A 12,934-nucleotide genomic window follows, 5' to 3' on the forward strand; every position below is an offset into this window, starting at 1 on the left:
TTGGAGTTCAAAATGAACTTTTCCTTTCCTCAACAGGAAAGGTGAAAGGTGCTAGAATGAAGCAGGATAAGCAGCGGCTCCCATAGAATTAATTAACACGAATTTGATGATGCTTTCAATAAGTATCTTAAGCAGATGAGGGTAACTTACATTTTATTTTAATACTCTGAACTCGGCTGGAGTATAGTGTAAACACATCAAAACTAATTGCTGCTAAAGCTTCCAGTGATTTGTGTATTTGCCAATTGCTGCCAGCTATTATGGGTTTAGTAGGCAGCAATATGCTTGGCATATTTTCACATTGTTCATTAGGGTCTGATCAGGGTCATTTCTCACTCGGATTCTCAGCAGGTTTTGATTCTCATTGAGAGATTAATTGAGGGAGACTCAGGAACTGCAGATGCAGGAATCTTGAGCAAAACACAGTACGCTAGAGTACTTCTGTACTTCTGTACTTCTGTACTTTTGTACTTCTGTATACAAACCCACTGACTCACATGGCTATCTGGACTACACGTCTTCCCACCCTGCCCCCTGTAAAGACTCCATCCCCTACTCCCAATTCCTCCGCCTACGCCGCATCTGTTCCCAGGATGAGACATTCCATACCAGGGCATCGGAAATGTCCTCGTTCTTCAGGGAACGGGGATTCCCCTCCGCCACCATAGATGAGGCTCACACCAGGGTCTCATCCATACCCCGTAACACTGCTCTCTCTCCCCATCCCCGCACACGCAACAAGGGCAGAGTCCCTCTGGTCCTCACCTTTCACCCCACCAGCCGGCAAATACAACACATAATCCTCCGCCATTTCCGCCACCTCCAACGTGACCCCACCACTCGCCACATCTTCCCATCTCCCCCCATGTCTGCTTTCCGCAAAGACCGCTCCCTCCGCAACTCCCTCGTCAATTCTTCCCTTCCCTCCCGCACCACCCCCTCCCCGGGCACTTTCCGTTGCAACCGCAAGAAATGCAACACCTGTCCCTTCACCTCCCCCCTCGACTCCATCCAAGGTCCCAAGCAGTCGTTCCAGGTGCGACAAAGGTTCACCTGTATCTCCTCCAACCTCATCTACTGCATCCGCTGCTCTAGATGTCAGCTGATTTACATCGGTGAGACCAAGCGTAGGTTGGGCGATCGTTTCGCCGAACACCTCCGCTCAGTCCGCAATAACCTACCTGACCTCCCGGTGGCTCAGCACTTCAACTCCCCCTCCCATTCCCAATCCGACCTCTCTGTCCTGGGTCTCCTCCATTGCCAGAGTGAGCAACAGCGGAAATTGGAGGAACAGCACCTCATATTCCGTCTGGGGACCTTGCGTCCTTATGGCATTAACATAGAATTCTCCCAATTTGGCTAGCCCTTGCTGTCTCCTCCCCTTCCTTAACCCTCTAGCTGTCTCCTCCCACCCTCCCATCCGCCCGCCCTCGGGCTCCTCCTCCTCCTCCCCTTTTCCTTCTTTCTTTCCCCCACCCCCCCATCAGTCTGAAGAAGGGTTTCGCCCCGAAACGTCGCCTATTTCCTTCGCTCCATAGATGCTGCTGCACCCGCTGAGTTTCCCCAGCAATTTTGTGTACCTACGCTAGAGTACTTAATGGGTCAGGCCGCATCTGTGGAGGGAATGTGTAAGTGAGATTTTGGATCGGGATCCTTCTACAGAGGTGGAGGTTGGGGAGAAAGCCAGAAAAGAGGTGAGGGGCAGGACGAAGTATAGGTGGATACAGATGATGGAGGGTTTTGAATGGCAGGTGGGTCGAGTAAGCAACAAAGGCTAGAGGTGAAAATGAGACAGAAGTGCTTCAAATAAGGAGGGAGGAAGGGTGAAGTGTAAAGCCTGAGAGAGGGATATAAGTGGATAGGGACAGGGCTGAAAATATAGAGTGACCCAGGAAATGCTGGGTGGAGTCAGTAGATCGTGCAACATCTCTGGAACAAGAATCATGGTTAAAGTTTTGGATTGAAAGACTTTGACCTGAAGCGTGAACTGCTTTTTCTCTTTCCACAGATAATCTGTTGAGTTCCAGCATTTCCTGTTTTTATTTCTGATTACCAGCTCCTACATTAAAAAACATTTCAATTGCTGGAAATTCAGGATGATTCTTGAGATTCATTAGTTCCCTAATTGCCTGTAAGGTGTTTCAGAAGGTGTTTGTGTGACCATTGGAACAATTTGAGAAAAATTGCATTGATGTATTTAATTGGAAACTGAATAAGTCCTTTAAGGAGAAAGAACATGAGGTAATGATGGGGTTAAATGAAGAGGTTGGAAGGAGATTTGTAGAGTCATACTGCATAGAAACGGGCCCTTCAGTCCAACTGATCCATGTCCAACAAAATGCCCCATTCAAGCTCATTCACTTCACCCAATGTCTGGCCCATATTCCCATTAACTTTTCTTGCTTTTCATTCCATCTCTCTGGAGATGAGCCCAGTGCTTAGCTGATTTTTCCAATGTAAACTTTCATGGGTATTTTCGATGATTTGTGCCCTTGCATCACTTTGTTCCTTCACTTCTTGTTACTCAAGGAATATGTAGCTTTCTTCTTCTCAAAATGTAACAGCTTCCATTTATCTATGTTGAAATCCATTTACATGTATTTGTGGCTGACAGTTTTTTATCAGCTAATGGGTTTTAGTGTCACTACCCAAGTCAGAATTTATTACCTATTATTAACTTCCTTTGAGAAGTTCATGTTGAGATGCTGCTGTTCTTCCAATGAAAATACTCCCATTGCTTTTGAGGAGGGGGTTCCACGATTTAGAGGCAGTGACAATGAAGGGACAACATGTACATCCTAGTCAAAGCAAAGGTCAACCTGCAGGGGAACCAAGTGTTGGAGAAACTTAGTGGGTCAGGCAGCATCTGTGGAGGGAATGGATAGTCATTGTTTTGGGTCGGGACCCTTCAGGGTGAGGTGGGAGGGAGAAAGCAGGAAAAGAGAGATAGAAGTGGGACAAAACTTGGGATACGTGTGAGGGAGGGGGTGGGGGGGGGGGGGGAGTTGATTGGCAGATGGGTGGAGTAAGTGACAAAGGCCAGAGGTGAAGAGGACACAAAAGAGTTTTAGGTTTGGTGAGATCCAAGCTGGAGGGAGGGATATGGCTGGGAGAGGATCAGGGGAAGGAGAAAGAGGAGGCAATAAAAGAGATGGGACATGAGCATAAGGTGAAGGGAATGAAGCATGGTGGCTATGTTCCAATTCCCAAATGCCTGCTGCCTTGTCTTCAATGGGATAGGGTTTTGGGAAGTTTTGTCAGGAAAGCCCAGAAAAAAAATAGCTGGGTCCCTCAGATGTATAAGCAGCAACTGGCACTGTTTTGAAGAAAGGCAGGAGAATTATCCAAGATTTATTTAGCTCTTCAAGCATGATCAGTAAAATAGATGATCTTGCCTTTATCCACATTGTTCAGTGAAAATTAACGGCTGCAAAATTACAGTAGCAAGTACGTTTTTTTTTTTAAATGGTTCATTGGCCTTGAAGTACCTTGAGGCATGTGGAGGCAGATGAAAATCATCCATAAATACAGGCCAATTCTAGTGGGAATCTCTTTGATTCTACTTTTGCTAATCAAGGAGTTTTCCAGCCAGTGGTGATACTTTAACCATGGTCATTGACCAGCTGTTGAAGCTGAGATCTCTCGTATCTGTATAGTGGCATTAGATATGATACTCCTTTGTGAATCTCTCTCCCTTATCGATTAGATAACTTGAATGTTAAAGAATGTTCAAATTCCCCAGAATCAACAAAGCACATTGAGATCAGCAAAGTGGTAACGAGGAGTATGGATGAACTAAATGGAGAGAAGCAGAATGAGGTAAGCACAATCTCAATGTTCTCTCCAATTATAATAAATCCAAGGAGTATAAGAAATGGGAATACCAATTGCCCACTGGCCCTTAAGCTTACCATAGCATTCATTATGATCATGGCTAATAGAACAGAGAACAATGTCTGTGCTAAATATGATGCTAAGACCAACTCTTATCTGCTGGCACATAACCCATACCACTCCATTTCCTGCATCTCCACATGCCTATCCAAAAATCTCTCAAACGCTACTATCGTATTTGCCTATGCTTCTGTAGACATCTTGGGTAGAGATTTCTGAAGGTTTGCTACTGTCTGAGTGAAGACATTTCTCCTCATCTCAGTCTCAATTGGCCTACCCCTTATTCTGAAATTATTTCAGAATAAGGAAAACTCTCCGACCTCTTGAACCGGAAAAATAACCCCTGGCATCTGGTGTGGAAAGCCTTTTAAGAATGTTCTATGTTTTGATGAGATCTCCCCTCATTTTTTTGTATAATTTTACATCACCGCTACCTGACAGCTAAGACCTTTGCGTATGTAAGGAAGATACAGTAAGTGAAAGTTTGCATCTGAAAGATTGAGGTGTCATAAACTTTGAAACAGTAACAAATAAACATTAAAAAGAGCAAGTCTTATACTCATTGATGCTGATACTTTGGATTTATGAACATCTGCTAATTTAGAGACTGCTTCTCCAAGTAGATACCATTCATTGTCAGGTTGATCTCAGAACGGGCACCTTTGGAACGGGGAGACTAGTAGAGCAGTGGTCTAACAGTTTGATGCAATTCTGACACCTCCAATCTCAGCACACCAGCATCACATACCCAATCAATCGTGCAACACTACAGCACAATGCCTGATACCCCAAGATTAATGATGGCAAGTCTCTTGGTGTTAAAGTACGAGTGAGCTACCCAACCATGACCGACTAATCTCCTCTCTAGAATTGAACTATGGGTTTTGAAATTTGTAGTTACAATAATATATATTTACATTTAAAGGTTTTTCATTTACAGAAACCTGCTGAAACTTTGAAACAGATCTCTACAGTTCCAGAACCTTCTGAAAAGTTGGCGATGAAAGCAGCCAAGATTCAATCAGAGAAGAATTTCCTAATCAATGGTGAGAAATAAATCTGACACAGGCCTAGAAAAAGAGAGATTATGTTGTTATGGATTTTGGAAGCTGTTTATGTTGATGTTCTGGACGGTTGTATCTGGTTGGTACCATCAATAAATGCCTAATTGACAGGTTTGATCATTATTTATGCTTCCCAAAATGTATGTAGATGAGTATTGATTTTTAAATAATACTGAGTATGAGTTTTAAAATAATGGCACAGTTATAATGAATAAAATCACACATCCCACATCACCATATTTGTCATGGCCAGTCTTAGGCAGCAGTCAGGTCCCCAATTGGACACAACTGGTGATTGGTTCCAGCTACCATTGCCCATTCCCACAACAATTGGTAACATTTAATTTAAAAGACATTCGGACAAATATATGGATTGGAAGGTACACAAAAAAGCTAGAGAAACTCAGCGGGTGCAGCAGCATCTATGGAGCGAAGGAAAAAGGCAACGTTTCGGGCCGAAACCCTTCTTCAGATTGGAAGGGTTTGGAGGAATACTAGATCAAGTGCAGAAGTCTGCTCCTTCAACAGTGTGCGTTGGGGAGCTGATTAAGCTGGTTTTGAAATTAGGCCCTCCCCCTGACGTCACTGGAAGGTGGTGGAATATTCTGTTTCTCTGTACCGTTGGGGGGGGGGGGGGGGGGGGGGAGAAGGGGACATTGTGACATCACTAGAAGCTGGTGTTTTAAAAGGTGGTTTGGGTTTTTTTTTTGAAGCTTTAATCATGAATAACCCAGCTTGAGAGCCCATTGTGATTGGTGCACTGTGAGTGGCACTGTGACATCATCATTGGAAAGTCCTGGAAAAAGGCTGTGTGCGAGAACCGTTTTTTGCCTTTTTTTAAAAACTTGAAACGCCAATAACTTTTGAAATATAGCATGAAATGTGAAGGAAACCTGTTTATTGCATCGACCGGGTTAATGTGAGTAATCTGTAAAAAATTTCAACTCTAGCGCGTAGTGTTTTGACAAAGGTAGAACACACACACACACACACACACACACACACACACTCTTACGTTTATAGGTATAAAGACAGATCGGCCAAATGCAGATAAATTGAACTGGACCAATGTGTCAGCATGGACACTAAGGGCCTATTTCAATGCTTTATAGCTCTGTGCCTCTATGACTCTAAAATAGGACCTTGCGTAAGCCTTGTGATGATGCAGAATTATTTCCCATTACAGAGCCCGCAGCGAGAGGACCCCACACTTCATCACTGAGGCATGAGCTGGCGAGCAGCAAAGAGATAATGGGCAGTGTACAGAGTGAACAAAGGAGGCGACAGAGGGAAAAGTTAAAGATGGAGGAAGCTGAACTGTGCAGGCAACTGGAGGTTTGCATGTGCCAAATGAGAGCAAGTTCTTTGTTGTGACCCTTAACTGAAACCATGTTGTTGTATTGATATTAGCTGCAGTTTGGTGGATAGCATTCTTGTTTCAAATTCTGGGCATAAGTTGCACACTGTGGTCTGATAATGGCCACACATATGCTCTGCAGCATAAGACATGGTCTCCTTTAGCTGAGGTATGTGCTGAAGCCTAAAACGGGAACAAACAAATCCTTTACAAGGGTGTTGCCAGGTCTCGAGAGCCTAAGCTTTCGGGAGAGGCTGAGCAGGTTAGGACTTTATGCCTTGGAAGCAAGAGGCCGAGGGTTGATCTTATAGAATTGTATGAAATGAAGACGGGGAATAGATAGGGTGAATGCACAGGATCTTTTTCCCAGTGTAGGGGAATCAAGAACTAGAGTGCGTAGGATTAAAGTGAGGGTGAAGGATTTAATGGCAATCTGTAGGGCAGCTTTTTCACAGTAGGCAAATGGTAGGCAAATGGAACAAGCTGCCAGAAGAAGCAATTGAGGCAGGTATAACAAATATCAACATTTCATCCACAAATGCTGCCTGATCTGCTGGGTTTTTCCAACACTTAATCTTGGTGATTACTTCTGTGATGTGGTTAAAGCAAATTGCATTTAAGACTCCTACTTACTTAGAACCTATTGATTTGAATGGCTTTGAGTTGAGTGATTGCGGCGAATATTCAAAGGCCAATCGGATTCAGAGTGGTAGTTGTCTAAAATGGCACCTGACTGACGTATTTATTTGCTCTGAACTGTTTCTTCTGTCTAAGTTTGATAACTTGCCCAGTGATTCTGACTGTCATGTTCCTGCTGTTTTTATTGCAGGCTTACGATGAGTTTATCCGTCGGACAAAAGCTGAACTGAATTCGGACACTGATGTCAACCAGATTCAAAAACCTCAAATTAAAATCCCTGCCGCAGCTCAGTACAAGTCACACGTGGATTTACGTTGGCTGCAGAGGTATAGAGATTATAGAAAAAAAAATTAAAGGCTACATATAGATTAAGTTTTTCTTCAAAATGTGGCAGGCAATACCAATTCCCAAATGTAGCTATCATATTTATCCAATTTTTGTATTGATATCTGACCTGTAAAGGGGGCAATTGATGGCGTTGCATTTGGAACATGTGCTACCATGGGATCATGGCTACCAGTTGCCATGGCGACTTGTCTGTGCTGTCTAACTCCTTGCCTTGGAAAAAGGACCAAGGACAAATTCAGCTGGGACTCCTGCTGTAGCTTGCTGTCCCTTAACTGTTTACTTGAAAAGCCACAGATTGTGATCGGGTCAGGGGCATGCATGGAGTCAGTAGAAATAGGCTACTACCCATTTATCTTTGAACACATGAAGACATGTTGTGCATTTAAAACACTTTGTCGAAGATGGGCATATTTAAGTTCCTGAGCATGACTTTGATGTCTTTGTATGTTATGGTCCTCTGCTCTCTTCCCATTTGCATCCTGGCTGAAAAATGATGAGCGGTTTGCAGGGAGCAAAGCAGGAGGAACCAAAATGAGAAAGATGAGTGAAGTAAATGAGTAGGGACAAAAAAGGCACAGAGAACCAAAGGGAAAAAAAGTGAACAAGAGAAGTAAAAAAAAAAAAAAAAAATTTCAAACTAGTTGCAATGTGGAGTGTGTTAAAGAAAACTTTAAAATACAACACAGCGATCGGCTTGGACAATCAAGACTTTATTTAAGAGCGCCAAATACAGTGATCACTGGGAGCAACCTAGGAGATTGCTCAATGAACAAGGACACATCTGCTCCTTATATACGGAATTTCCCTTTAATGCACTGTGTACTGTAGCAAGCACTTTAGGAAATTCTCCTTCTTCCAAATGGTCTTATAACAAATATAAATCATGCACCTCTGAAATACGCAGCAGAGTAAACAGAACCCAATTCCACACCATCACAGATAAGCAAATGTCCTGTTACTCTTTCGACCTTATTTTATTATTTTACCATTGCCATTTGTCCTTTGGCAGCAAAGAACAGAATCTGACTAAAATAGACTGCAGTGAGTATCAGTTACACATGCTCAGTTCCAACCTCCTTTAAAGCACATAATTATTATAACACATAAAGAGAACTGTAAACATTTTTAAGCACGCTGCCTATCCCAATCCCTTGCTTGAAGCTTTGCAATTTATCTTTGACCAGTGCAATGAGGGCAGAGGCGTGGGCCTCCTCCATCCAATCCCCTCACTCCCCCTACACTCAAAGAATGGATAGTGTAATATTGTTTGCGAGTGATTGTTTCATAATGTAATGGATGTTTGCATGCACATCCCTCCCAAAAGCAGTACATTTAGTGTCTGCTGCACATCCCTATGCCCAGAACAAAATAACACCAAGACTGAGCTGGAACTGAAGATGCTTCTGAGCAGTTATTAATGAAAGAATTTCTACTTCCACCCAGATCCAATCTCCTTCAGCGTTCAGTAACACGAGGCGCTATGATGGTTCAGTCACAGGACTTGGCATCAACACAAGGTAGGGCACACTGAGTGGACTGGAATATGTGGTTGTTTCGACTGCCAAGCACAATGCCATTCTTGATTTAAGTAATTGGCATCTTCTGGCATCATTGAGTTTTAGTTCAACACCAAGTTGGAAGGTGCTTTAGATGTTTGTTTCATGACCGTGTACAATTTGCAGATACATTCAGCACAGGATTAATTATATGATGTAAATTTATCGTATACTTTTGCTGTAAAAGCAGTTAAAAATATTTAACGGTAAAAGAGGAGATGGAGGATCCTGACCCGAAATATTACCTGCCCATGTTCTCCAGAAATGCTGTCTGACTTGCTGAGTTATTTCAGCACTTTGTGTCTTTAAAAAAAATATTAAGCATTGTTTAATCCTGAGAAACTAATTTTTTAATGGAGTCCCATTTCACAATTACAGCTGAATAATAACTCTAGCCCTGAAAATTGAACATTAACATGGATATTCAGGGAATGGAGGGGTGTGGATCGTATGCAGGTAGACAAGATTAGTTTATTTTAGCATTATGTTTGGCAGAGAAATTGTGGACCACTGATCGTGTTCCTGAGCTACACTTTCCTATATCCGATTGCATTTGTGTGTCACATTCACTCAAATTAAGATTTTAAAACTGCTTTATTTTTTTTAAGGAGATCTTGTGGTATAACCTTTGTTTTCAGTTCTCTTTGATCCCTGTGCCATGTGACCTTCTTGGTATTTAGAGTCGTACAGCATGGAAACAGACCCAAATTGTCGACACCTGCCAAGATGCCTAAGTTGGGCACATTTACCTTTATTTGACTTGAATCTCTCTGAATGTTTCCCATCCGTGGAGCTGTCCAAACATCTTTTTAATGTTTAGTTTATCTGCAAACAATGATTTCAGATATAAAAACATAAAACATTGAAAATAGGTGCAGGAGGAGGCCATTCGGCCCTTCGAGCCAGCATTCATTGTGATCATGGCTGATCGTCCCCAATCAATAACCCGTGCCTGCCTATAGTTCCTTGTTACTTATGTTGTTCAACCTTTGAAATATCTTCAATCTGGCAATAAATCTGTCTTAAGGCCACATCTGCTCTCTGAGGCTGTGCATTCAGAGTAACAGTGAAATTGGATAAATCAGTGCTCATAATTCCACCAAACCTTTCTGGGCTGCTTTTCCTAAGGTCAGGTTTGAGTTCTGGGCCTGCAAGTTCCAAGCCAATCACTCTTGTAACAATTGTTACTTATGTGCTATTTTTAATTAAGAAATTGACCATGGAATTCAGCACAGAAACCTGTTTGAACCAACTGGCCACAGTGTTAGGGCACTATAAGAGCCTCGCAGATTATGTGAGTACGAGAGGTTGAACGTGGTTTTATCATCATCTCATTGTCATTTCAGACGAGGCGGCTAGAGATGTGGCAAAGGCATGGAAATCACAAGAGATAGCTAGAGCTGTGGATTTACCCTTGCCTGGTAGATCTGATTTTGACAAAACGTTAAAATATGGCTTCAAGCTCCAACATCATCCTCCTCCTCCCAATCTCATCGACAAGACACAGAGTGAAGAAAACCATCGCATAGCTGTGCAACTGTGTGTCAATCCAGAGACATCTGACAGTTTGGATAATGTCATTAAGCCATCTGGCCCACCCACCAACTCCAAGAAAGAGACACTACAATGCAATGAGTCCAACTATTCAGCTTGCTATAGAACCAAAAGCAACAATGACCAATTACCTAGAAAATGTTATACTGATCAAAATGCAGCCATATTTCCATCAAAACAGAGGGAACCAATGTTTCAAGTGAAGTCACTATCGAACACAAGTGATTTTTGGAGCAACTTTCCAACCAAGGCAGCAGATCATTCTTCACAGACCTCCTGTTGGCATATGGTAAATAGCAATACCAAACTGAAACCAGACCAAGGGGAGGAATCTGAAAACAATCACTCAAGTACTGTTGTCGTGAATGCAGAAGACATCAAAGAAAATAAGTTAGGAATTCCCATTCTTTCTGCCAATGTGTCTGGTTTCGCACCTTCCTCTATTCAGCAGCCTGCTTTCGAGATAAGACCAAACAAACCTGCAAGCAAGGAGATGATGGCTGCTCAAACACCCATCTGTGAACAAGCTTTAGGTTCATTTACATTGCAAAGCAGCTGCTTGCTGAAAGAGAATACAGGTTTGGCAGGTTGTCAGCAGTCTTCTATTAGAGATTCCAGCACTGCAGAAGCTATTTCCCCAGTTAACCTCCTTTCATTTATTGATGGCGTTTCCAGCTCCGAAGATAAGTCAAATTGCATGGATCAACTCCAACTGGGGAAAAGGGAAGTGCAATTGTTTGTGAAAGATACTTTGTGTGGAAATGATACATTCCCATCTTTACCACAGGAAGTAAATTCATTAAGAAGTGAAGTGGTTGAAGAGGTATCCTTGCCTAGCAAAGATCAGGCACCTCTCACTGAAGGTATTGAATCTAGAAGTGTTGCATTGCCTTTTTTGAATGCTGAAGGAGTATTATGCAGTCAGCAAGATTTATTGACAGTTTCAAAGCCCAGTAGCAAAAAGGAACTCTTGGCCATTCCACTCATTGACTCACTGACTCAGAAGCAACAGGTATCTCCTGTGTCAGAAATCTCATTCATAACTGAGGATCTGCCAGCTCCAATGGAAGAAGATAAAATGCTCAGTATGAACGAGTTGAATTCTCTATTTGACGAATTAATACTATTTGAAACAGAAGTCTCCTCACCTCCTGCTGAGGCTAATATCGCATTTGAAACTGAAGAATTTCCTCCGCCACCTGAAGAAATGATCTACCTAAGGGAAGAGCTTCCATCTCCATCACGAGAATATGACATTGGAGACATAGCACCATCATCTGCTGGTAACTCTTTCAAATACAAATCTTCGCCGAGTGATAGAAACTGCAGGATGGACACTGATGATCTCCATCGCCTTCCTCCTCCGCCTGTTGAAGAAATGGTGGAGGGTAGGAAAGGTAATTGCCCCCTCAGAACAAGTAGAGGCAAGGAAACCTCCACACAATTTTGTGGAGATCACCTCTTGTTGGAGCCCTCAAGTATCCACCAATCTCAAACAGAAGGAGAATTGGTCAATCATTTAAGGTGTTTTACTATAGGAGAACAAATGCTGGTAGATAATAAGGAGCCTGATTCCTTAAAGTTTAAAGGACACGCGCTATTTGATGCTGCAGAACTGGATAAAGCAGAAGGAGGTCATGACAAAACCTCCTGTAGACTGAAATACATGGAATGCATAGAGAAATGTGATAATTTTGTTACTACAGAACAGCTTCCCCACCGATGGGATAATTCTGATGGAAATACTGATGTCTCTAATAGTGAAGACTCATTCTCTGAAGGGCTACCTCTGCAAAACCTAAGAGATCTAGATGATAGTTTGAGCCAAGTTCATTCTTTTGAAGAGGAGCCCGAGGAGGTAAAAAAGAAAAGTGTTGCCTCTCAGGAAAGTGACAACAGGCTGATTTCAGACCAAGGCAACCATCTTGAACTGGAACGGGTAATTTTGGAGTGTGCGAAGGCAGTAGAATCTTTTGCAGGTTCTCAGAATTTGCTGTCAGCTGAAGTGGAGGCAAATTTGGACTTAGATACTCATCTTAATTCAGAAGATTTAGTCTGCACTTTAGTTCAGCATCACCTTGTAGGCAAAGACAGTGAGCAGTCGGTGAACGATGTTGAAGAGTATCTCGTAGAACATCTGGTGGAAGGAACTTTGGGTGAAGTGACCAGCTCCGGAGACCTGGAAAATCAGTGCACCCAAGAGAAGCATCAAATCAAGCTATGTTCTGAACTGAGTTGGCAAAACTCTCGACCAGTTAAAGGACAGATAGGTCATGACAAAATGAACAAAGGTGTTACTGACCACCTCAGCATTGACTGTGTGCAACTGCAAGATAAAATTAGAATTGCACCAACAGGATGGAGCCAAGAATCCATAGAAAAAGTGACCCAAAATGTAATCACGGAAATCATAGATGAAGCCACGAAAGAATACGAAAAAATCAAGGAAAGACACATTGGAAACGGAGAAGAAAAATTAATTCTCTGCCCTTGGCCTGCACGAGAATGTTTGACTGTGAGT

At 42.6% G+C, this 12,934-nt stretch overlaps 1 protein-coding gene across 1 annotated transcript in view; it reads left to right on the forward strand.

Annotated features, from left to right (window-relative positions):
* ccdc187 (coiled-coil domain containing 187) overlaps window positions 1–12,934 on the forward strand; it is a 68,798-nt gene that overhangs the window by 43,946 nt on the left and 11,918 nt on the right. Inside the window, exons 18-24 of the mRNA XM_033048635.1 lie at window positions 3,707–3,819; window positions 4,392–4,397; window positions 4,820–4,940; window positions 6,145–6,293; window positions 7,145–7,281; window positions 8,747–8,820; window positions 10,206–12,928. Of these exons, the coding sequence (XP_032904526.1) occupies window positions 3,707–3,819; window positions 4,392–4,397; window positions 4,820–4,940; window positions 6,145–6,293; window positions 7,145–7,281; window positions 8,747–8,820; window positions 10,206–12,928 (3,323 nt within the window). The remainder of the gene's footprint in view (window positions 1–3,706; window positions 3,820–4,391; window positions 4,398–4,819; window positions 4,941–6,144; window positions 6,294–7,144; window positions 7,282–8,746; window positions 8,821–10,205; window positions 12,929–12,934) is intronic.

The sequence above is a fragment of the Amblyraja radiata genome, chromosome 32 (assembly GCF_010909765.2).
Source record: "Amblyraja radiata isolate CabotCenter1 chromosome 32, sAmbRad1.1.pri, whole genome shotgun sequence".
Taxonomy (NCBI): Eukaryota; Metazoa; Chordata; class Chondrichthyes; order Rajiformes; family Rajidae; genus Amblyraja; species Amblyraja radiata.